We start from the raw sequence: 27,710 nt of genomic DNA on the forward strand, positions 1-27,710 counted from the left end.
CTTTATTGCTTAACATTTTAAAAATATATTAGACAAATTAAAAAAAATTAACATGTTTGACTGCAACACTAATTTTTGGCATTTCTTACCAACTTTTGATAACATGCCCAAAATTCCAGATAGATTTCATAAAATTGAATATTTTGCATAATCATTATTTCTATTAAATTCGATTATGATAAATCGCAAATTCTAATTTTGATTGGTAAAAATAATCGATTAAAAGTCAATAGTCGAAAAATAGATTATTGGTTTATACTATAGATCCTTAATTCCGATTCCAAAAATTAACTAGATATCTTCTGGGATTTTAAATATATCAAAAAGGACAAAAATTATTTTAATTCACAAAAATCACAAAATTAAACTTTTTATTTAAATTGTAAATCAATGATTTGCATTTTTCAGAAACAAGAACCAAATTTATGTAATCCTTTGTTTAAGAAAAAATATTATTTTTTAAATTCCTATCGATAATATTTTTTTTTGGTGTAAAGTTTTCTAAAAAAATTGCTTTGGAAGAATTTGTGTACGAAGATGTTAAAAAAAAAATTGACATTTTTTTGGTTACTTTTTTATATAATATTTTTTAAATATTTTTATAAAATATGATTCTATAATTTATTTAATAATAATCTAAAAGTTTTATTGTCACTTAGATTTAGGTAAATCAACTTGTAAAATTTTCTACATAATTTATTTTGGAAAAAGATATTAATAAATTATATAAATTATAATGGAAAAGATATTAATAAATTATAAAATTTTATTTCAAGTTTTATTGTCGCTTAGATTTATATAAATCAACTTGTAAATTGTTCTAAAAAATTTGTGTACGGAGATATTAATAAATTTAAAAATTTTTAATATCATATTTTTATAATAAAAAAGAATTATAAATATTTTTATAAACTATTATTCTACAATTTATTTAATTTTTTTTGTTTGTTTTTTTTTTTTAAGTTTTTGTCTAAAAGTTGTATGGCCGCTTAGATTTAAGTAAATCCTGCAATGAAGCTTTTTAAATAATACTGGAGTTCATATTTTTCGTAAACTGTTGCATAGTGTTTTTATTTTCAAATGAAAGGATAGAAAGTAAACAAAATGAACGCAATAACAACAAAAGCAACAACAACAACAACAGCGTGTTCTATTTTAACAAACAAAAAGAACAAAAACTGAAGAGAAATAAAAAGAAAGCAAAAAAGTGTAAAGTGAACAGGACCAGTTAACGTACACACTGACACACACACACACACACAGAATATTTGTGTAGGTTCTGTGTACCATGGCGTGTCCTTTCATATCGTGTTACAGCATTGCGGAATACCTCACCTGTAGATTACTTAGTAATGCCTGAAAATATGGCATGGCCAAAAGGGTATTGGTTCGACGACTGCTACCACTGCTGGCACTCGGTTGCGGTAAGCCATCCTGGGCCTCTTGTACTAAATGGGAATGCTAAAAAATAGATTTTCATGATTTTTTTTTTGGGAAGGGGGTGGTAAATGGTAGCGAAACAATATTGTCGAAGTATGGGTAAGGAAATGCACGGGGAGAGAAGAAAGACAAAGAGAGAGAATAAAAGAACAACAATATAAGATTAAGTATCTGCTGAATATTAATGGGGTAATGGTATTCATGGTTCACAATGTCGAGGTGCCCCCTTTTAAGGATAAATTAAAATTCAACTTGTTTTTACCCTAGTAGACGCTTTTTTTTATTAGCCGATATAAAGAGGCTCGTCATACCCTTTAAGCATTTCAAAAAGGTCGTTTCTGATGAAGGGTAATACTGAAGTTTAACGCTTAAATGTTAATCGAGTAAAATGTAATACCAATAAACACTTGTTGCTTCACTTTTTGATGTTGTTATAAGTGACCAAGGAATTTAGCTAAAGGATCTAACATAACAAGAGTAATTAAAAAAATCAAAAGATTATAAATGATAAAGATTGTGGTCTTTTTTTTAATATTCTTGGATTTTAACCAATATTATTCTCGCAGGACACAATCATTGGTCATTTCAACATTTATTTTTAACATAGCCTACTTTAAGGTATTTTTTTTTAAGATAAGGATCAAGTTTGTTTTTTAAATAGCCTACTTTCAGGGATTTTTTTAAAATCAAATTAAATTCTTAATAATTTTTATAAAATTTCTGTGAGCGCCCATGCCAAATATTAAGGATTAATCGCATTTTCCTAATGCAGAAAAGCTTTTGAAAAAAATATTTAGTCAATGAATTTTTGTATACTAATCATATATGCTTCTTAAAGTTATTATTTATCATTTACATAATACAAATACAATGAAATTTCTGAAACTTGGACGCTCTAAAAACCGGACCCCTTCCAAAGTTGGGCAATTGTCGTGAGACGTTTGCTATATTAACACATTAAAATGAACTTCCTATAAGTGAACACCTCCCGAATGTGGACAAAAATTTAGGTGACTATGTTTAAGTTTCAATATACAGTGAAACCTCTAAATCTTGGAAACTATGAAAACCGAATTCCTCCCAAAAGTAGGAAATTGTCGTTTAACACATTAAAATCAACCTCTCATAACTGGACATCTCCCAAATGTGGACAAAATTCAAGCGACCGATAGTGTCCCTACTGTAAATCCTAGCAAAGTGGGGCACTCTGAAACCGGACCCCTCCCAAAAGTAGGCAATTGTTGAGAGACATTTGCTGTCTTAACAAATTAAAATTAGCCTCTTATAACTGACCACCTTTCGAACGTGCACAAAATTTAGGCGACCGTGGGTATCCACTTTTGAGAGGTTTCACTGTATATAAACGTTAATTTCTCCACAGTTAAAATTGTATGAGGTTAATTGTATGAGGGTTGAATTTGACCGAAAATTAATTATTTGAAAAATGTATTACTATTGCATACATTTAGGAGACTTAAAGTAATAAGTCTTAGTCCCTACATAATTGGGCAAGGTTCTATAAGTTCTAACTGATGGCTATTACAGCGACATAGCTATACAAGCAGAGAAGGAATATGATCTCCTCAAACTTGGTTCAAGAGCAAAATGTTAGTTTTTGATGGTGACCATGTAACATGTTTGTCGCAAAAATGTTGTTCTCTTGCCAAACATAACATGTTTGCCGCAATCAGATACATTATTTCCGAGAAAATAACAAGGTTGCGCCAAAAAAAATTACATGTTCACCATCCAACATTTTGCTCTTGAAACATTTTTGAGGTGATCATATTCCTTCTCCGGGTGTAGTGTGTAAAAGTAAAAAGTCTTAATTTTTTTAATTAGGTAAAGTGATCAATTTTGTTCTAATTTCAATTTTTTTAGACTTTTTTATGCAGCTTTTAGCCAAATTGCTTTAAATTTTGTTGCCTAAAATTATGCAGTTAATTGCCAACAAATTCTCTTCTAATATTTCCAAAGTCCATGTGTTGAATAAAAGGGCTTAACGTGCCCTTTTGTCCATGTAATAAATACAGTAATCCCCCGATTTACGTTGTTTCGATTTACGTTGACAAATTTTTTGATCCATCAAAATTCGATTTACGTCGCCATACGATTTACGTTGTCGATTTTTTTGCCAACTTTATCAGAAACCCCTTCCATAAGCAAAATAAGTATCAACGATGATGACATCGAAACATTTTTTTTCTGAAATTCTTACCGAAGTTACTGAATTACCTTTATTTTTGAAGTTTTTATTATGTACACCCACATACATACATAATTGGACTTAGTAGTAAGTATGAGCAATTTTTAATACGATTTACGTCGTTTTGATTAACGTCGTCAAATTCCGGAACCAATCACAACGTAAATCGAGGGATTACTGTAGGCTTATTTTTTAGCTTATCGTTATTGTTTTTTGTGATAGTTGTGAAGTTGTCCAAGCTGCTATTTAACTCTGCAGTTCGATCTTAATAAATAATTTTCTCCTATCTATTTTGTTCAACAACCCTATGGGAAATTGGTGCAAATTGCCACTGACGGACCTATCACAGAACTGGTACCTGTGCTCCAATTAGTTGAAATTGTTAAATAGTCGTAATTTATTTATTTTCGTACTCGCTTGATATTAAAATCTTAGATCCATTAAGATTTTAGTGTCAAGTATTTTCACATTTAGTGAAATAAAATTATCAGAATAATCTATTGTTCGACATATTTCAAAAGTTTTTTCTAAGAGTTTGTCCGAGACTGGTTCCTAAGGACCTGTCTGTGGTGTGCTCCCATTAAATTGTCCCAGAACGTGTCCTTTGGAATGAGTCCAAGACGTGTCCTAAAGTGTAAATTTACCCCGTCAATAACAAACCCATGTAAAAGTAACCGGTCCCTTCCATACGTTTTGACCAGAACTGGGACTGGTCCATACACACCAGGGACTAGACCTGTACCGGTTCTGTGGTTATAGATTTTCAACCGTCGAACTGAACGGACGTGTTTTCTAATAGCGGAGTATTTCATCGTAATAAGTACTTATTACGAATTTCACGTGTGGTGGAAATAATAAACCACCATGCAACGAAATTCAAAGTCATCCACTGGATTGCTAACTTCAGGGCCCAGTGGACGGGTTGATCCATTTGCCGTAGGGAAGTGTCTTATTATGTATCTATTAATAAACATATTTGTATTTAACATTCACAAATCGACTAATCAGTGGATTAAACCTGTTTATTGACTTTCAAAATTTCTCTTTAAAATATTTGCATACTTTTAGGCAGACACATATGCATACCAAAGTGTACAATTTTATAGCAGAAGAGATTTATATTACAGCATCCAAAAGCATAAGCATTTTATGTGGCACATATTGTAGCCGTAATTTTAATGGGTAATATCTGGAAGATATCACTCTAGTGGACCAAACCAATAGGAAAAATTTGGCTGAATAAAAAAGTAACATGAATACCAGCATGAAGTAAAAAAGTTGCTAGTTAAGTTAAACAATGGTAACATTGAAAGGCTTAATTAAATGTTAATATCCACTTGCATCTAGCAAACAAAATGGATTTCTACTCAACTTTGTAAATTACTTGTTTACCTAAAAGTATGCACTTCTATTTTTTAAAATATTGGTTATTTATTGTAATTCAAATTGAAGGAAAAAAAAACGCCCAATATACTAAATACTGAATTGACCTAAATAAAATCATTTATTTGGCAATTTATGATAGTAATAACCCTTATATTATTATAAGGCCCAATTCAACCTTTGGCAGTTAACCTAAATCATGTGTACAATATATATATACATTCATTTCATATAAAATAAAAATAAAAAACAAGTATATATGACCGTAAGTTCGGCCAGGCCGAAGCTTATGTACCCTCCACCATGGATTGCGTAGAAACTTCTACTGAAACCGATGGCAAGGTATCTTAAAACTTCCTAACACCGTAATATATACCACATAGTCCATACGTGGTATATATTAAACTACAAAAGGCCGATGAAATACGTATATAATTAAGTTTAAAGTTTCTATAGAAATAAAATTTTTACAAAATAAAATTTTGACAACATTTTCTATAGAAGTAAAATTTTGACAAAATTTTCTATAGAAATAAAATTTGGAAAAAATTTTCTAAAGAAATAAAATTTTGTAAAAATTTTCTATAGAAATAAAATTTTGACAAAATTTTCTTTAGAAATAACATTTTGACAATGTTTTCTATAAAATTAAAATTTTGGTAGATTATTTTTGGCTCGAGTGGCACCCATAATTACGAACTGATATTGACCAATTTTTGTGTGATTGGGGATCGGCTATATATAACTATAGACCGATATGGATCAATTTTGGCATGGATATTAGCGGCCTTATACTAACACCACGTTGCAAATTTCAACCGGATCGGATGAATTTTGCTCCTCCAAGAGGCTCCGGAGATCAAATCTGGGGAACCGTTTATAAGGGGGCTATATATAATTATGGACCGATATGGACCATTTCTTACGTATTTGTTAGAGACCACATTCTAACACCATGTTCCAAATTTCAACCGGATCGGATGAATTTTGCTCCTCTAAGAGGCTCCGGAGGTCAAATCTGGGGATCGGCCTATATGGGGGCTATATATAATTATGGGTCGATGTGGACCATGTAACAAATTTCAGCCGGATCGGATAAAATTGGCTTCTCTAGAGGCTCCGCAAGCCAAATCGGGGGATCGGTTTATATGGGGGCTATATACACAAAAAAAAAATTCTGATTCAATCACGAAATTAATTGATCCAATTAATTTTTTAATTGAATTGTCTTCAATCACAGAAATGATAGTATCAATTAAAAAATTAATTGACAGTCAATTAAAAAATTAATTGATCCAATTAAATATTTAATTGATACTATTAATTTGTGTGATTGATTTTTATTTCAATTAAAAAATTCGTTGAATCAATTAAGTTTTTAATTGAATATTTTTTAAAACTCAATTAAGATTTTAAATGGAAAAATTTTCTTGAAATTTTTTTCTGTGTATCATTATGGACCGATGTGGACCAATTTTTGCATGGTTGTTAGAGACCATATACTAACACCATGTACCAAATTTCAGCCGGATCGGATGAAATTTGCTTCTCTTAGAGCAATCGCAAGCCAAATTTGGAGGTCCGTGTATGTGGGGGCTATACGTAAAAGTGGACCGATATGGTCCATTTGCAATACCATCCGACCTGCATCAATAACAACTACTTGCCAAGTTTCAAGTCGATAGCTTGTTTCGTTCGGAAGTTAGCGTGATTTCAACAGACGGTCGGACGGACGGACATGCTCGGATCGACTCAGCATTTCACCACGACCCAGAATATATATACTTTATGGGGTCTTAGAGCAATATTTCGATGTGTTACAAACGGAATGACAAAGTTAATATACCCCCATCCTATGGTGGAGGGTATAAAAAATATGAGGGCATATAGATATGTAGTACAATGATTTGGATACTGTCCCATACAAATTTCAATTTAGTTTATTTGTATAAAAGACACAAACATGAATCCACGTTACTATAAGTGAGCTTAAAAGTGGCTTAGGGATTCAGAGCTAGATATGTAGTTTATAAATATTCTTAAAAAATAAATATTGTGTTTTAAATTTGAAAATTATATAGAATATGTTTTAGAATTTTACAATTCGTTTTCGACAAGACTGAAAAAAAAACAAATTTTTCAAAATTACTTATTTAGATTTGTCATCCCTAGTACTTTTATTACTTTAGGTTTTTTTATTTTGCCATATATAAATTTTGCAATATTTATGTGTGAAATAAGAGGATTACCACCAGAGAAGAATTTTGTTATATTCATTTCGGTTGCGATAAAATGATGTTTTTGTGTGCATTACGTGCAACCTATAAATGGTTAGGTTTTGGGGTTCCGTCCAGTCCACTATGGTCCTTGTCAGATTTTGTTGTTTTTTTTTAGCCTTTGGGATAAAGTCCAAAACCAAAACAGAAAAAAATGCTATCAAATTACATGTGATGAAACGAAAAACGAATGAATGTAAGAAAGTAAACACACATAAACAAGTTGACAACCACCAAAAGTATCCAAGGATTCCACAACCGAGAACCGGGAAAAACTCTTTCTTGGTCACTTGGCTAGACAGAGTACAGAGGAAGAAATAAACTAAAAAACCACAAGGCTATCGGGATATCATTGTTGCCACACCACCATTCTATTGTAAAACTCATGTGAAAGAAGTACTGTGAAATTATTGCATGGACGATGAACGAAATCAGGACAATAGCTGTGGACAGGACTATAATTGCGAAAAGAGCAAACATTAAAAACAGAACACATCACATATCATATGGCATACAACACGTATATCTGCTGGCAGTACAGTGGGATCAAATCGTATATATACGATATGAAGAAATATCATGCTAATCATCTGCATTCGAAAAAAAAAATGAAAACATTGGCGATGATCTTAAACATATTTCATGTTAGCCTGATACCGAAACAGGCAATTATCGTCCAAATGCATTATATCTAATTTTACAATTAAATCGAGCTTTATGGACAGATTTAGATTAAGGAACATGATTAATAGAGTCATTGCGTTTTCTTTTCAATGACTCTATTAATAATGTTCCTCAATCTAAATCTGTCCATAAAGCTCGATTAATAATTGTGAAGTTAGATGATTTTAAACTTTTTGCCCATTTCACTTTTTAAAGTTTTGGAAAAAATTGAATTTCGCAGCAGTCATAAGCATTATGGGTAAGATGGTAGGAGAATTTTCCAATTACATTATCACATTCCAGTTTTAAGTCAAAGTCGATAAGTAGATATGAGTAAAAACCAAAAGACTATTAATAGAATTTCGAATACACTAAAAGTCGATTTTGTTTAACATCAAAAGTCGATTAATCCTTTTTTTTATTAATATCATATGAAAATTAGTCGATTTTGTGCAATAGGAAAAATCGAATAGTCCATATTGGACAACATTAAAAGGCAATCAATTGATTTTCTTCATTTTGAAACAAGTAAGTAAAGTCTAAAGTCGGGCGGGGCCGACTATATTATACCCTTCACCCCTATGCAGGACAAAATTTGTGTTACCATCTCAACTACTTCACATTTGCTGGAAGCTATAGAAAGGAGACAATTTTTTTACTTCTACAAAATCTCTAGAATTAAAATTTAAATCGGCTAACGCTATCCAGTTAATTGGAGGAAACTTCCATTGAAAATGGGTCTAAAATGTGTAACAGTCTACACATATTTCCTCAACTCTGGTGTACGTATATATGGGAGCTTTATATAATCTGAACCGATTTTGATTAAATTTGACATGTATAGTTAGAATAATAATTCTGCAATCTCTGCAAAATTTCACGAAAATGGGAGTATAATTTTGGCCTCAGTGGTCATATGAGTGCAAATCGAACGGAAGATATATATGGAAGCCATATCTAAATCTGAACAGATTTCAACCAAATTTGGCACAATTACCAATACTACTAAACGTACTCCTTGTGCGAAATTTGAAGCAAATCACAGCAAAACCCTGGATTTTGAGGCCATATAAGTTCAAATCGGACAAAAGATATATATGGGAGCTATATCTAAATCTGAATCGATGTTGACCATATTTGGCACATACAATAGTACCGTTAAAAGTACCGCTTGTGCAAAATTTGAAGTAAGTCAGGGCAAAACTCTGGCTTTTAAGACCATATAAGTCAAAATCGGGCGAAAGATATATATGTGAGCTATATCTAAATCTGAGCCGATTTTAACAAAATTTGACACACTTAACAATACTATTAAACGTACCCCTTGTGCAAAAGTTGAAGCAAATCACGGCAAAACTCTGGCTTTTCTGGCCATATAAGTTCAAATCGGACGAAAGATATATATGGGAGCTATATCTAAATCTGAACCGATTTGGCTGATATTTTGCAAGATTTTCGAGATTCATAAAATATTTGGATGTACAGTATTTCAAGAAAATAGGTTGATAAACACGTTAACTATGACCAAATCGGGGATAAATATATTTGGCAGCTATATCTAAATCTGAACCGATTTTTTCCAAAACCAATAGCGATTGTCTCTGTCCCAAGAAACGGCCCTATGCCAAATTTGAGGACGATCGGACTTAAATTGCGAGCTGTACTTTGTGCACAAAATTACATATACAGACAGACGGACGGACAGACAGAGAGAGAGACAGACGGACATCGCTAAATCGACTCAGAATTTAATTCTAAGTCCATTTTGCTTTTTGTCAAAAGTTGATTAGTCGATTTTGTTCTACATCTTGAGTTGATTACTCATTTCCGTTAGTATCCAATGTCGATTTTGTTCTATGTCATGTGTCGATAATTACATTGTGGTCAATCAAAAGTCGATTTAGGACAACATCATAATTATATTAAACTGTTTTAGTGAATGTTAAAATTTGTTAAACAATTATGGACAAAATCTAGTCGATTAATTGATTAAGTGCAATACGCAAAGTGGAGTAATTGATTTTCTTCAATTAGTCGATTTTTTTCCAATGTCAAAATTGGATAGTAATGAACTTCTTAAGTCGATTTTAAACGACATCAAAAGTCGATTTCATTCTGTATCAAAAGTCTATTAGTTGATTTTTCTTAATGTAAAAATCGATTAGTCGGTTTTGTTCAATATCAAAATTAGATTAGTCGATTTTAACCAATATCAAAAGTTGATTAATCTGATTTGTTCTATATCATGTGTCGATTACTCATTTTGGTTCATATCAAAAGACGATTAATTCATTTTCTTCTATGTTAAAAATCAATTAGTCGATTTTTTTCATAATCGAAAATTATTAGTTACAACATAAAAATCCATTAATCGACTTTGTTTAATATCAAAATTCCATTAATTGGTTTTTTAATATCAAAAATAGTCGTTCTACATTAAAAGTCGATTTTGGTCAATATAAGAAGCCAATTAGTCGAGTTTGGCCGTTATCAAAAATCGACTTATCGATTTTGTTCAACAATAAAAGATTACTAGTCGATTTTCCGATTACTCATTTTGGTCCATATCAAAAGTCGATTAATTATTTTTCTTCTATGTTAAAAATCAATTAGTCCATTTTTTTATAATCGAAAATTATTAGTTCCAACATAAAAGTCCATTAATCGACTTTGTTTAATATCAAAATTCGATTAATTGGATTTTTAACCCTCTAATGCCACAATTTTTTTGCGAGCTGTTTAAATTTTCAATGTTAACGACACAAAAGCAAAAAAACTAAATAAGAAAAATTTATATGGTAAAATTCAATATATGCTGCAAAGCCTCTAGAACAGTTTCAACTAAGTTTTCTTTTTATTTTGCCCATTTTTGGTTGTCTTAAGGTGTGTTTTACTAAAAGCTTCCTTATTAAATGAAGCACGCCTAAAAGCGGGTTTGGGCATTAGAGGGTTAATATCAAAAATGGTCGTTCTACATTAAAAGTCGATTTTGGTCAATATCGAGTTTGGCCGTTATCAAAAATCGACTTATCGATTTTGTTCAACAATAAAAGATTACTAGTCGATTTTCCTCAATTTAAAAAACGATATCAAAAGTGGATTAGTAGCGAAGATGAAAAGTCTGTATCAAAAGTCTATTAGTTGATTTTTCTTAATGTAAAAATCGATTAGTCGATTTTGTTCAATATCAAAATTAGATTAGTCGTTTTTGACCAATATCAAAAACCGATTAATCGATTTTGTTTATATCATGTGTCAATTATTCATTTTGGTCAATATTAAAAGTGGATCAATTCATTTTGTTCTATGTTAAAAATCAATTAGTCGATTTTTTTCAAAACCAAAAATTATTAGTTCCAGCATAAAATCCATTAATCGACTTTGTTTAATATCAAAATTCGAGTAATCGGTTTCCATACGGGGAATTGGTGCAAATTGCCACTGACGGACCTATCACAGAACTGGTACAGGTGCTCCAATTTTTTAATAATCGCAATTTATTGATTTCCGTACTCGCTTGATATTAAATTTTATTGAATCTACACTTTTACTGAAATAATATTATCAAAACAACCTACTGTTTGACATACTTCAAAGGTTTTTTTATTTTGGGTGCGATTCGGATGCCCAAAATGAAACAGATTTCTAAGAGTTTGTCGAAAACTGGTTCCTGTCTATTTATGGGGTACTCCTGCTAAATTGTCCCAGGGTGTGTCTTTTGGAATGAGACCAAGACGTGTCCTAAAGTGTAAACTTACCCCGTCAATGACAAACCCATGTTAAAGTGACCGTTCCCATCCACACGTTTTGACCAGAACTGGGACTGGTCCATACACACCAGGGACTAGTCCTGTACCACAGGTCCAATCCATTTCCCGTAGGGTTTTTAAATATCAAAATTAGACGTAGTGTGGATTAATCGATTTCGTTGTACATTAAAAGTCGATTTTGGCCAATATCAGAAGCCAATTAGTCGACCGTTATCAAAAATCGATTAATCGAAAGAGAAGAATAAAAAATTTTATTTAATCGATTTTGTTCAACATTAAAAGTTTATTAGCCGATTTTCCTCAATATAAAAAACGATTAGTCGACTTTGTACAATATCAAAAACCGATTGGCCATTTTGGCCGATATCAAAAGTGGAATCGATTTTGTTTAATACCAAAGTCTACTGTTCGTCATTTGATATAGAACAAAAATCGATTAATCGACATTTGATGTTTACCAAAATGAATTATCTGATTTTGGTAAACATCAAATGCCGATTAATCGATTTTTGTTCTATATCAAATGACGAATAGTAGACTTTGGTAATCCAGCAAAAAAAGCGTCGCCAAAAAAGTAATGAAAATGTTCTTCTTGGATCCGGAAGTGGTGCAAAATTGACGCAGAAGCGATGAATTTAACATGGGCTTGTCATAGGACGGAAGTCCTCCATTTCAACAGCCGTTACAATGAATTTGCATCACTTCTTTAGGTGTGATCCGAATTCAATGTTTTGGATGTAAATTAAAAAATTCTGTGATATTTTGTCAAATAAATAATTTTGATAATTTTTTATAATTTTTAATGGATTCTAACGATTGTCGGAAACGTTCGACCTCAAATATTTTAAAAAATTCAAAATTTTTTCAGATCGGATTTAGTATTTTTTTCGACAAAATTTAAAATATTTGTACCATTTTATGAATTCTTAAACTGTTTTTAATCAATTTGAAACAAAAAAGTTAAAATTACAAATTAAAAACACGAAAAAAGCTTGTTATAAAAAATTGAATTAAAAGAACTTCCTCGGTAGTTAAAATAAAGAACATCATTTGGAGCGCATCTTCTGGAAGTTCTTTTAAAGTTGTGCCTTTGGAAGAACTTCCAAATTTTTTTTGCTGGGATGTGTCGATTACTCCATATTGGTCAGTATCAAAAGTCGATTAATTAATTTTGTACAATATACAAAGTTGATATTGGTCAACATCAAAAGATGATTAATTGATTCTATTGAATATAAAAACTCGATTAGTCGATTTCGTTTAACTTTAAAAATCGCTTAATTGATTTGGGCTAATATCAAAAGTCTATTATGAGATTTTGTTCAATATTAAAAATCGCTTAAGTCGATTATGGTCAATATCAAAAATAGATTAGTCGATTTTAACCAATATCAAAAGTCGATTAATCGATTTTGACCAATATCAAAAGTCGTTTAATCGATTTTATTCTCTTTATCATGTATCAAAGTATAAAAAGTCGATTTTAGACAACTTAAGAATATATTTTGAGCCAATGAGTCGATTAATTAATTTTATTCAATATACAAAGTCGATTAGTCGATTTTTGTCAACTATAAAAGTCGTTTAATCAATTTTAGTACATGTCAAATGTCGATTTTGCCCAAAATCAAAATTCTATTATACGATATTGTTCGATATTAAAAATCGATTAGTCGGTTATGGTCAATATTAAAAGCCGATTAGTCGATTTTGGCCCATACCAAAAGTCAATTATTCGATTTTGTTTGATACCAAAAGTAGATAAGTCAAGTTTGTGAAACACGAAAAATCAATCAAATTGATAGATTTTTAGCAAAATCGATTTTGTTCAACATCAAAAGACGATTTGTCAATATCAAAAAGCCATTAGTTGATTTACCCCACAACTAAAGTCGATGTTCCCCAATATCAAAAGTCTATTTTGTACAATATCATAAGGCGATTACTCAACATCAAAGGTCGATAAATCGAATTTGTTTCAATATCGAAAGACAATTAGTTAACTTTGGTCAAAATGAAAAGTTGATTATGGTCAACATCAGGAATTCAAAAAGTCTACTTCGTTTTTTTGATCATACGTCGTTTAGTTGCAAGGTCGATTTATCCTGTTGAAATATAACGACTGCTATATTTTATTTGTTTTATTCCACTGTGCAATGTTTTGATGGAATATGTTTAGAAGTTAGTGCATCAAATCAGTGCGACCATCAAATAAATTTTGCAAAAGACTGTAATCATTGAAGCAACAATAAAAGCATAAGAAATATCATTGGCTCGAAGAAGGAGAAGGAAGGCAGGGGCAATTGGAAAAAACCATTGTACTTCGTAACATTTCCGCAGACTTTCTATTGCTTATAGCCAATATTCAGTTATACAGAAATGACCAAAAATTGCAACAAAATTAGAGTAATATCTTAACTTTCCACAAAACGTTATGAAAACAAAAATTAAAACGGAACATAAAATTTTACCCAGAATTGTTTTTCTCCATGACATCTTGTCACCTTACTCGTTTTTCATGTAAGGATTCACATTCAGTTATCCTTCACTTATTCCCGAGAAAAAAAAATCACTGCTTTTCACTTCGATGTTATCATGCTAGGTGTGTGTTTTGATAACCCACTTTAAAATATACTCTTCACACTCTGTGGCCAGTTTGGTTTTGTTGTTGTTTGTTATTACATTGGGGCAATAGCAAAAAGAGGAGATAGAAAATAATGACTTACCTCATCACCCACGATGCTGGTATCCACAAGTTGTTGCACACCATCGGACTTGGGACGACGGCTACGTTCTCTAGCATTTTGTTGCTGTTTGCGACGTGTGGTTTGGGTGCTGCAATCAAATAAAATGAAACACCGTAATCAAAATCCTTTGAAATGTAATGCAATGTGTAATATAGGTAATGTGTGTGGTAATGAGTTGTGAAGACCAACGAACAAAACGAAACAAACCCAATCGAAAGCATAGGGCAGTGGTTCTTGCATGTTCGCAATTAAATGAAAAGCTGGACTAGAAAAATCTCCAGTAAAACCTCATAAATGATGCATGATGATGGTCGGTCGGGCAAGCAATGAGTTTCGTTGAGGACGAGTTGGTTTGTTGATTTTGTTTGGTAACTGTTCAGACGTAGACATCGACCCACAAATGGACATACAAGGGAGATATGTTCAATCTGGTTATGGTTAGCATGTTGACCAACACGAATAAAATGCTTGTATGGTCAAGTGGCAAAGGCAAGTACAATTACATTGTTGCCATTTCATTGGGTCTTCAAGTGGTCTTTAAAGTTATTACAATTCAATGGACAAACCCGGTACATTCTTGAGAGAGTAGAGACGAGAATAGATGACCTACTTTGCGATACTATTAATTATCCATATACATATAAAGAGGAGTAGGTAGTAGAAGATAATAGTTCTTAAGATTTGCTGCTAAATGAAATGAAAAATTTTCTTTAAATTTTGTAGGATTTTAAAATTTTTTTTGGAAACGTGTTATTATAAAAAAAAATTAAATAAATAGAACTTAATTTATATTATAAAAAATTATGAAAACAATATAAAGCCCATGTCCTGATGTCTTGCTATGGGAAATCGTTGCATTATGCCACTGACGGACCTATCACAGGACTGGTAGCTATGCTCCAGTTTGTTGCAATTTTTAAATTGACATATAATTTATAAATTTCCATACGTTCTTGTTATTAAAATCATATTTAAATCAGTAAATTTATACTGAAATTACAATTACCAGAATAATCTGTTGTTCAAAATATTCCCTTCTGCTGCAATATAGATGCTGAAAATGAAACATGTTCTTAATAGGTTGTCCCAGACTGGTTCATGGGATCCTACTAAACAGTCTCAAGTCGTGTCCTGTGGAATAAGTTCAAGTGGAGTCCTAAAGTGTAAATTTACCCCCTCAATGTTAAGCCTTAATTTTCACATCGATAAACATTTTTTGGAATGTTACAACCGTTTTATATATATTTACCAAGAAGTCTTATCCAAGAGTATCCCTAACATAAAAAGAATGAGAAAGACAAAAACATATCATATATGCAATGTCATGCAACGAAGTGTTAAAATGACCGGTCTCTCACTTACACTTCAGGGATTAGTCTTGTACGGGTCCTGGAGTTGATTCATTTCCAGTAGGGTGTAGTATATTTTTTTTGTTTTTCATTTGTAAGGCTACCATATTTTACTTTGTTGAAAACCTGATCCGGCCAAAACACGAGTTACAATTTGTGGTATCAAAATGGACTGAATAGTCTAAGCGTGTCTAAAATATCGGACTACCGCTATACCTGAACCTAAACCTAAGGAGTATTTTCGGATATTTAGCCATTTGATTGATTTGGGCCGATTTTGAAATTAGGCCTTCACCCATAAGCGTAGGAAGGAGGGGGCCTCCCCAGAATTTGGAAACCTATTTACGATTTTACATTTTTATAAAAATTAAAAAGAAGTATATACAACCGCACAAAGTTCCGCTAAAGACTTTCATGAACAATCGAATTACTTGGGTTGTGGTAGCAGTTGCCGATGGCAATGTTTGAAGTCTGATATTTATGAAATAGAGCTGTGATTGAACTTATGGTTTAGTTGAATAACTAACAGCCTGTTTCTGTATGTCGAACGAGTTCAATCGATCGACTGAAATGCATAGAAACAGCTGTTGTTTGCTTATAAATTCAGCTGTTTGTTTCCATTTTAGTCGATCCACAGAGCTCATTCGACATACGGAAACAGGCTGTAAAGCTCCTTTATTATATTGTTTAGTCTGGTTTAGTCATCCTAATTAAAAAATAGTAATTGGTATTAAAACTATTCTTTCATAAATTAATATCTTAATAATTCTGCAAAAAAGCGTCGTCAAAAGAGAAGTGAAAATGTTCGTTTTGGGTCCGGAAGTGGTGCAAAATTGGTGGAGAAGCGATGAATGTAATAGGAACTCGTCACAGAACGAATGTCCACCGTTTCAACAGCCGTTGCAATAAATTTGCATCACTTCTTACGGTGTGATCCGAATTCAGAGTTTTGAATGTGAATTAAAAAATTGTGTGATATTTTCCCAAATAAATAATTTTTATTTATTCGTTTTTATTTGATTTTTGGTCGACCTTTTGTTAGAATTCTATAAATATTTATAAAGACCTCGAGCTTCAAGAAACATTAATTTATAATAATTTTTATATTTTTTTATGATTTTTAATGCATTCTAACGCTTGTTTGAATATTTTCAAAAATTATCGATTTTTCTATAATGGATTTAGCATTTTTGTGGCAAAATTTGAATAATTTTTACCACTTTATTTATTCTTACTCTTTTTTTAAACTATTTGAAAAAAGAAAACAAAAATTACGCATTAAAATATGAAAAAACTGAAGTAAAAAACTTCCTGTGTAGTTAATATAACTAACTTCTTTGTGAGGACATTTTTGGAAGTGCTTTTAAAGTTGTGCCTTTAAAACAAATCCCAATTTTTTTGCTGGGAAAAGTGTGGAACTACTTTTAGTTGCTTTATTATATATTATTTTGATGTCTATTTTTGTATTCTTTTTTATAAAATAAAACAATAATTGAACCTATAAGTTCAGTCAATAAATTTTTAGCTAGGCGGGCTATAGCCCCCCCTAGGAAAATTGCCTAGCTACGCTAATGCCTTCACCGAATCGTTTCAGATGTTGTTCGAGTTTTTTAAACTTGGAGACTTGTAAACAATACAACTAAAATATATAAAAACAAGTAAGGAAAGTCTAAAGTCGGGCGGGGCCGTCTATATTATACCCTGCACCACTTTGTAGATCTAAATTTTCGATACCATATCACATCCGTCAAATGTGTTGGGTGCAATATATAAAGGTTTTTCCCAAATACGTACATTTAAATATCACTCGATCTGGACAGAATTTGATAGACTTCTACAAAATCTATAGACTCAAAATGTAAGTCGGCTAATGCACTAGGGTGGAACACAATGTTAGTAAAACAAATATGGGAAAGATATAAATCTGAAGCAATTTTAAGGAAACTTCACAAAAGTTTATTTATAATTTATCGCTCGATATATACACGGATGAAAAAGACTGTTTTTCATATGTTTGGCTATAAACATTATATGTTTGGAACACAAATTTTTAAACACAATATTTTTGAGTGCCAGCATATAATGTTCATAAACTAGCATAACATGTTTGGGACATATATGTTAATATGTTAGAACATATTACGTTTGGGACATAAAATGTTTGTAAATATAATATGCTTGGATGCAAACATATATTAATTTAGAAATAGCCTATAAACATATATGTGTTTAGTAGCTTGGGGCGCTATTTAACAGGGAGCGATATTGAATTAAGTTGGTGGTTGTTGCTTGTTATTACAAAATTAACATTTTATTTTTCCTTGGGCAATTGATCAGCTACTTCTTTGATCCTTACAAACTGTGTGGTCCGCTGTTCGAATCCCCGTCCGGCAAAAGGTAAAATTAAAATAAAAAATCATACAATTGGATCATTTCTTCTACAATGTTTGGATTACAGAAAAGGGTGCTAAGAACTAAAAAATCTCGTGGAAGTGAGAAAGATGTGGGGGAATATACAATTGGGCAGAAACAAAATTTTGAGCATTCAGGTCGAAAACCTATGTTGTTAGCACCTATATTACCTGTTTATTTTCATAATTCATTATGATTGTAAATATATAAATAAATAAATAAAATTTTGAGCACAATATTGTTTGGGAGAATTTTTTTTAAGCATATAATATTTTCGGGTGCAAAATGCTTCCAAACATATTATATGTTCACATAATAAGATATTGTTTTTTGGAAGACAACATTATTGAATTTGGATGCAAAAATACAAAATGTTTGGAACTTAGACTACCCAAACATATATTGTTTAGACCAATATGCTTTCAAACATATTATATATTGGAAGAGATCAAACATATAAATGTTTGGACAATACCCAAAAATGTATATTATTGAAGCATAATATGTTATATGTTACAGAAGCGATTTTTTGTGAGCGTGTATGTATTAGAAGTTTTGGAAAATTAGAGTAATTTTTACGACTTTTCGACTAATCAGTGGCGATTTAACAGGGAAAATGTTGGTATTTAGACCATTTTTGTCGAAATCAGAAAAATATATATATGGGAGCTATATCTAAATCTGAACCGATTTCAACCAAATTTGGCACGCATAGCTACAATGCTAATTCTACTCCCTGTGCTAAGTTTCAACTAAATCGGAGTTAAAAATTGGCCTCTGTGGTCATATGAGTGTAAATCGGGCGAAAGCTATATATGGGAGATATATCTAAATCTGAACCGATTTCAACCAAATTTGGCACGCATAGCTACAATGCTAATTCTACTCCCTGTGCAAAATTTCAACTAAATCGGAGCAAAAATTTGGCCTCTGTGGTCATATGAGTGTAAATCGGGCAAAAGCTATATATGGGAGCTATATCTAAATCTGAACCGATTTCAACCAAATTTAGCACGCATAGCTACAATGCTAATTATACTCCCTGTGCAAAATTTCAATTACATCGGAGTAAAAGATTGGCCACTGTGGTTATATGAGTGTAAATCGGGCGAACGATATATATAGGAGCTATATCTAAATCTGAACCGATTTCAATAAAATTTGGCACACTTGACTACACTTCTAACCAAATTGGGGTAAAACTCTGGCTTCTGGGACCGTATTAGTCCATATCGGGCGAAAGATATATATGGGAGCTATATCTAAATCTGAACCGATTTCAATAAAATTTGGCACACTTGACTATAGTACTAATTGTTCTTCTTGTGCAAAATTTTAAGCAAATTAGGGTAAAACTCTGGCTTCTGGAGCCATATAAGTCCATATTGGGCGAAATATATGTATGGGAGCTATATCTAAATCTGAACCGATTTCTTCCAAAATCAATAGGGTTCTATTCTGAGCCAAAACACATACTTGTGTCAAATTTGAAGTCGACTAAAACTGCGACCTAGACTTTGATTACAAAAATGTGTTCACGGACAGACGGTCATGGCTATATCGACTCAGGAGCCCACCCTGAGCATTTTTGCCAAAGACATCATGTGTCTAACTCGTCTCCTTCTGGATGTTGCAAACATATGCACTAACTTATAACACCCTGTTCCACAGTGTGGCGCAGGGTTAAATATATTATGGAGATGTTAAATCTACGTTGTCCTCTCAATCAAATTAAGTTAAAACTAATAAATAAAAATAAAAAAATAAAATATATAAAATATATAATTAAATTGTATTTAAATTTAGTTTAAAATAAAATAAATAAAAAAAATAGAATATAATATAATATTTAAAAATTATATCTCCCTACTACAAATGTGCAGGTGTATTTTATTATTTACATAAAATTTTTAAATACTAAGGTAAAGACATTTCGAAAAGAATTCTACAATGGCTAGCCCCCATAGATAAACACTTGTCAGATGTTTGCTTTGAAAGAAGAACAGAGAGAGTGGGAGCAAATGAGTGCTATTGTAACATTTACACAAATCTAAATTTAACCCAAACGAACTCTTTTTCTAAAAAAAAGTTTATTTTTAACAATTGTTAGTTTCTAATTTAAACTTTAAGTGGTTATTGTTTGTTTTTGTGGAGCATGCATTGTTGCAGACCTCCATGCCCCCTCATACACACACACACATTGGAAAAACTCTAAGTGGTGGTTGTGTTCAAATTTAACGAGGGAGTTGAAGAGATATGCATATTTATATTTTTGCATAGTAAATTTTTTGTTTTGTATTTAGCTTTAGGTATTTTTTTGCGGACATCTATTTTCGAGAATGTCCCCCTTATATTTGTGTCGTACATAAAGAAGGATTTAAAAGAATCTAAAGTTTATATATAACTATGTTAAAGCAAACAATATACAAGGCTTAAAGTACATTTATATGCAGATGAAGTTTTGTATTTCACATAAGAATTAGGACTGCATTTTTGAATGCAACATTTAAAATTCATAAAAAGAAATATAAAATATATGAAACTCATAGTTGCATATGTTAGAATATATGTATGTATGAAATCTGTGGTATGTAAAAATAATTTTATTTGGAAATTTAGTCTAGGAATATAAAATATTTACAAATATTAACCTGAGAGAAAAAGAGTGAGAAGCGGAGAGGAAATATTATAGAACTACCCAGCAAAAAAAATGGAAGTTATTTCGCAAACATTTCCTTTTAAGATCATCTGGGTAACCCCCATTAATTAATTTCCACTTCCTATGAAGTTATTTTGGATCAGTTTTAAAAAATGCTCCATTTGACCGTTTAAGACAAAATTTAAATTTTGGTCGATTAAATACCCAGCAAAAAAAGCGTAGCAAAAAATTAGTGAAAATGTTCTTTTTGAACCCGGAAGTGGTTCTCAATTGGCGCAGAAGCGATGAATTTAACATCGGCTTGTCATAGGACGGATGTCCACCATTTCAATAGCCGTTGCACTAAATTTGCATCACTTCTTAAGGTGTTATTCAAATTCAATGTTTTGGATGAGAATTAAGAAATTTTGAGATATTTTTACAAATAAAAAATAATTTTTAAAATCTTTTATGATTTTTAATGCATTCCAATGCTTCTTTGGAACGTTTTACATCAAATGTTAAAAAAATCATAATTTTTCTGGAATGGATTTAGCAATTTAATCGGCAAGATTTAAATAATTTGTACCATTTTAATAATTCTTAATCTACATTTAACCTATTTGAAATTAGAAAAAATTTAATTTCCCAATTAAAAATATGGAAAAAAGCGAGCTATAAAAATTTGGCTGAATGAACTTACTGTGCAGTTAAAATAAAGAACATCTTTGGGAGAACATTTCTGGAAGTTCTTTTAAAGTTGTGCCTTTAGAAGAATTTCCATTTTTTTTGCTGGGTATCGCAAAAAAGAACAGAAAGCCAGCAAAAAAGAGCTTCCAAAACAGTAATTTGGATACCGAATCTGTGATCCCGAGGTAGTGCAAACTTGGATCCTTTTCAATGAATTTTACATGAGCTTGTCATTGGACAGAAGTACTCCATTTTTGGATCCTCTGCATTGCTTTAGAAGTTGTGCATTGGAAGTTCATTTGAATTAAGAAATTTAAAAGACTAAAAAACATTTTTTTTTAATTTTTATTAATATGTTAATATTCAACAAAAAATTGAAAATTCTCGTAATTTCCAAAATCTTCGAAAAAAAGAACTTCCTTGGATGTGAAAAAGTGAACTGACACATGATCAAATCCCCGCGGGGGGTGAACATTTTAATTTATTTATTTATTTATTGGATTTTAGAGTTTCACATACAACAAGATCTTATAATAATATTGTGTGGCACATTTTCTAAGAAATAACTTCAATAGGCCCAGGTTCAACACCTGATGGAAGAGAAAAAGTTTTTCAAATTCTAAAAATTAGACAATAAGAAAATAAAAGTGTACTAACAAATATTAATAAAAATAAAAAGTGAAATTGGTGAAGAAATTTAATTTTTTTAAATTTCTTCATTAAAATGAACTTCCAAGGTACAACTTCTAAAGCTATGCAATGGATCCAAAAACGGAGTACTGTCGTCCTATGACAAGCCTATGTAAAATTCGATCACAGATTAGGAATCCAATCTATTTTTTGAATAACTTTTTATACCCTCCACCATATTAACTTTGTCATTCCGTTTGTAATATATCGAAATATTGCTCTAAGACCCCATAAAGTATATATATTCTGGGTCGTGGTGAAATCCTGAGTCGATCTGAGCATGTCCGTCCGTCTGTTGAAATCACGCTAACTTCCGAACGAAACAAGCTATCGACTTGAAACTTGGCACAATTAGTTGTTATTGATGTAGGTCGGATGGTATTGCAAATGGGCCATATCGGTCCACTTTTACGTATAGCCCCCATATAAACGGACCCCCAAATTTGGCTTGCGAGGCCTCTAAAAGAATCAAATTTCATCCGATCCGGCTGAAATTTGGTACATGGTGTTAGTATATGGTCTCTAACAACCAAGCGAAAATTGGTCCACATCAGTCCATAATTATATATAGCCCCCATATAAACCGATCCCCCGATGTGGCTTTCGGAGCCTCTAAGAGAAGCAAATTTCATCCGATCCCGCTGAAATTTGGTACATGGTTTTAGTATATGGTCTTTAACAACCATGCAGGAATTGGTTCATATCAGTCCATAATTATATATAGCCCCCATATAAACCGATCCCCAGATTTGACTTCCGGAGCCTCTTAGAGGAGCAAAAGTCATCCGATCCGGTTGAAATTTGGTACATGGTGTTGGTATGTGGTCTCTAACAACCATGCAAAAATTGGTCCACATCGGTCAATAATTATATATAGCCCCCATATAAACCGATCCCCAGATTTGATCTCCGGAGCCTCGTGGAAGAGCAAAATTCAACCGATTCGGTTGAAATTTGGTATGTGATGTTAGTATATGGCCTCAAATACCCATGCAAAAATTGGTCGAAATCGGTCCATAATTATATATAGCCCTCATATAAACCGATCTCCAGATTTGGCTTGCGGAGCCTCTAAGAGAAGCAAATTTAATCCGATCCGGCTGAAATTTGGTACATGTTGTTAGTATATGGGCTCTAACAATCATGCAAAAATTGGTCCACATCGGTCCATAATTATATATAGCCCCCATATAAACCGATCCCGAGATTTGGTTTTGGAGCCACTTGGAGGAGCAAATTTCATCCGAGTCAGTTGAAATTAGGAACATTGTGCTAGTATATGGTCCTTAACAACCATACCTAACTAGGTCCATATCGGTCTATAGTTATATATAGCCCTCAGATAAATAGATCCCCAACCACACAAAAATTGGTCTATATCAAGGTCATAATTGTATATAGCCCACATATAAGCGACCCCCATATTTCAATTCTGGCTCTCTACGTACCGTGCAAAAGTCCATATCGATTCGCAATTATTTGTAGACTTACCTTGTATACCTTTTGACTAACTCACAATGTAAAAAACGATGTTAAGAAGTTTTAACATACCATCTTTAATTCGATTGTGGATGACAGTCTTTCGTAGAAGTTTCTACGCAATCCATGGTGGAGGGTACATATTTAAGATTCGGCCTGGCCGAACTTACGGCCGTATATACTTGTTTTTTTTTTTGCTTTTAATCGAATTTTAAAAAATCGAGTAAAAATGGGTAAGATATGATTATATCTAATTGTTTAAGAATTAGATCTGAACAGATCTCAATATTGGCCTAGATCTGATGCCTTAGATATAATTTTCTATAGCACTATACGAGTATGTAGATAGATCTGATGCTAAATAGTGTCATATATGGGATTATATCTAGTTACATCTAATTATATCTCATCATATCTGGTTAGATCCAAAGGGGCCAATTTTGAGATCTGATCATATCTAATTAGATCCACCAATTTTTTACACGGAAAAGTGAAAGAATACGCAAAATATGGTCGTCTATGAATTCAATCTCGAACAAATCCACGAAATTCTTTTCCATAATAGTTAAAATCACGGGCATTCTCACGATATTCCTGAGTATTTTTACCATATGACAATTTTGAAAATGGTGCCCAAAACTGTGTGGCACATATTTGCGAGCTGGGAAGAAGATTGGAATTTACCATACGCAGAGTGTGGGTAAAATGATCTCCCTACATTGAATTTGGTATTTTATTCGACTATCGTTGTTTCAAAAAGCAAAATTTCGTTTGCTTACCTATTATCAGCTGCAGTCATGTCGGCTGCTGTCAAAGGTTCTGTACCACTTTTTTCTCGTACCAGGCGTTCTGGAAAATAAGATAAAAAAAATTATATAATTTTCCATCCCCATGCGGAATTAAAAAAAAAAACAAAAAATATATAGACATCGTTAACTCATTTGAAAGCGACAATTTAATACTGTCATTGAAAAATATAAACGATTAGCTCAAAAAAAATTTTTTTTTGTTACCGAACATAATATTTTAAAATTTTTTACAATATAGTTAAGCAATAGTTAGTGTAAATTGATCTTCAAATATGTTATTTCTGATTTCTCTCGCTCTCTCTCCATCACTTACCTGATTCATGCCTCTCCAAATCCTCTTTCCTTTGACCAGGTTTAGCCTTTACATCTATCATTATTTCAGCACTACTTAGACCAGCATGACACGAGTATACTCCGGCATCTCTAAAAGTTATATCCAGTATACGTAGAGCTCCCTTCTTGGAAACTTTGAATTTGCGCGATTTCGCCAAAGGCTTATGATCTTTGTTCCATTTGATTTTGGTACGATTATAACGTTTAACGGGACACTTAATTTTCACTTGTGTCCCAAAGAATACCACACCAGCTCCTCCCACTTTTAGAGTAATTTTCGATTTCTTGGGATCATGTTGTATATGGGTAGTATTGCTACTTTGTATTATGGGCTTAGGATCTTCAGGGGGGCAAGGTTTAATATTGCATGGTTTCTTATCTGGTGGTTTGGCACTGGGACACATAGATTCGGGCCTTTCGATTTTATGCTCTTGAGCCATAATCTGTTTACACTCCACTTTACGTTCTTTGAATCCATAACCACAGGTGTGAGAGCATTTGGACCATTCGCCCACCTCCCAACGAACTGGACAATCGAGAACATTACAATATTGACGATCAGCCGGCGGTGGTTGGGGACACATGCTATTGGGTACCACCATTGTATTTTCACCTCCTCGTGTTACCTCATGTATACACTGGACTTCTCTTGTCTTAATGCCTATGCCACATGACTTGGAGCAAGGTGTATAGTCGGAATAATTCCATCTGGGTGGACAAGGACGATCATTACAGGTTCTAACACGAGCTTCCGGCTTAGTTTCGGGCGAGCATAAAAATGGTGAGACCACACGACCATTATCCTCTCTTACACAATTGATGATGAGCTCCTCAACGCCACCCAAGCAACTGGCACTACAGGACGTGTAACCCTGTTCTCGCCACACGTAGGTTTTTCCAGGTTCCGATACTCCCACCTTAATTGAGTCTCGGGGATATTGATCGTCATAGCCGTGAGAGGGTAACATACAGGGCTCTTCTACACATCGTTCAACTTCATCATGGGGTTTAACACCCTCACACATGGTGTCATTTATTATTACCAAGGTACGTGAGAATTCCATAAAGATTCTACATTTGTAGGTTCGTCTTCGTATACCCTCTCCACAAGTAACGCTGCAGGGTGACCATTCGGTATCCTTGATATACCTAGGAGATGTTAAGGGAAAGAAAGTTTTTTTGCTATTAATTTTTGATTATTATGGGATTTGTATCCCAATCTCAGTATTGTAGAACCTAAAATAAAAGCCGGGACTTTAGTTCGCAAATTAATACCAAGAAAGGAAAAAATCCTTGGATACGAGTAATCTTTTTTTGAGTGTATTTTCGATATTTTAAATTTTTCATGCAAAACACCTGTTGACTACGATCCATATGGAGGATATAAATAATTCGATTTCATGACATTTAACATCCTTGTTACGTTTTTACCCCCCATACCCGCCCTAGATAATGGCGATGGCTTTTGGCAAACATTCAGAAAACACTACAAAATTTATTTGCTGAAATGCTTTGTAACTTTGGGAGCCTGCAAACAATTTTGTTGGCAACAAATAAACGGCCTTATCTCAAGAAGACGCCATATAGACGCGTCTCCATGGCAGCATTTACCATTCGCCGCTTGGCACAAATCCATGAAAACGGGAACTTCTTTCAGTGATTTTTGTGGTGGCCCGTGTTGTGTTCGTAAAGATTCCAAGTGATGGTGAAGGGGTACGTTAGCATTTGATTTCGAGTACTAATAAAACAAAAATATATCAATTCAAAAACCCCTGCCACCCGATTTTATCCCATCATCATAACATTTGAAAAGAAATACCACAAGAATCGAATTGAACCAAAAATACTATAAAAATATTATGGAAAATTATTGAGAGACACATGAAACTTTACTTAGTCCTACTTTAGGAAAAGAGAAAATCCACTTAGCTGCCAAATCTCCTACCCAAAATCGATTTTGCCATTTTTTTCCATGGTTTCAAGCAAATACAATTGAAGGCCATCGGAGCTATTGTGTGTTGGGAGAAAATCATTTTCCAATACCATTTGACTAAAGTATCTCCTTAGAAAAATATTTGACGACAATGTTAGAAGACTATTGACTTGTTGGCGAGTGGGAGAGGGGTGAAATTTGGCCCCATAACTATCGAGAAAAGTTTATTCGTTTTCCTCTATTGCATAGAGAAATCCAAGGCGGTAAGAGGACAATTTGAAATTCATGAAATCTAGAACAAACCAAAGTTGCCTTAAGACAAGAAAACTGACAAAGGAGCCGAAAAGAGTAAAACTATTTGAAATAAGCTTTTGTTGGACCAAGAATTGAATGGGTGTGTGTGTGGGTATATGGTTGACTTCAAGGACATTACACAAGTTTGCTAAAGCCATAAATTCTAGTATGGTTAGCAAGAGAAAATAAACGAAACCAAGGGTGTGGGTGTAGTTATACGCTAAATTCTATGATGGGAAATAATGAATTTTGTGCAGGAATAATAAGTTAATCAAAATCGATTATATGACCTATAGAGGGGATGGTTGGTTTTTCTTTGTAATTAAAAAAACTTGTTTAATATTAGAATATGTAACAAAAAAATAATTATTACATATGGGACTGAAACAAATAGGACTGAAAGATATTATTCTATAAAATAAAAAATTTATTTTTTTCTATAAATTTAAGATACTGCATGTGATTAATTCTTTGAATTTCAATTTACTCAAATTTATTTGTAGTTTTCATTTGACAATTACCGATATTTTCGATTATTATTAATTAAGTAAGGGAATTGAAGGAATTAATTCTTTGGGTCCTTAAAAAAGATAGCGTG

At 32.5% G+C, this 27,710-nt stretch overlaps 1 protein-coding gene across 1 annotated transcript in view; it reads right to left on the reverse strand.

The window, feature by feature from the left end:
- Positions 1-27,710, reverse strand: part of nolo (ADAMTS-like no long nerve cord) — a 206,984-nt gene that overhangs the window by 46,160 nt on the left and 133,114 nt on the right. Inside the window, exons 12-14 of the mRNA XM_075293157.1 lie at positions 24,866-26,034; positions 24,523-24,592; positions 14,465-14,573 (exon numbers count right to left, since the gene is read on the reverse strand). Of these exons, the coding sequence (XP_075149272.1) occupies positions 14,465-14,573; positions 24,523-24,592; positions 24,866-26,034 (1,348 nt within the window). The remainder of the gene's footprint in view (positions 1-14,464; positions 14,574-24,522; positions 24,593-24,865; positions 26,035-27,710) is intronic.

The sequence above is a fragment of the Haematobia irritans genome, chromosome 2 (genome assembly GCF_050003625.1).
Source record: "Haematobia irritans isolate KBUSLIRL chromosome 2, ASM5000362v1, whole genome shotgun sequence".
In the NCBI taxonomy this organism is placed as follows: domain Eukaryota; kingdom Metazoa; phylum Arthropoda; class Insecta; order Diptera; family Muscidae; genus Haematobia; species Haematobia irritans.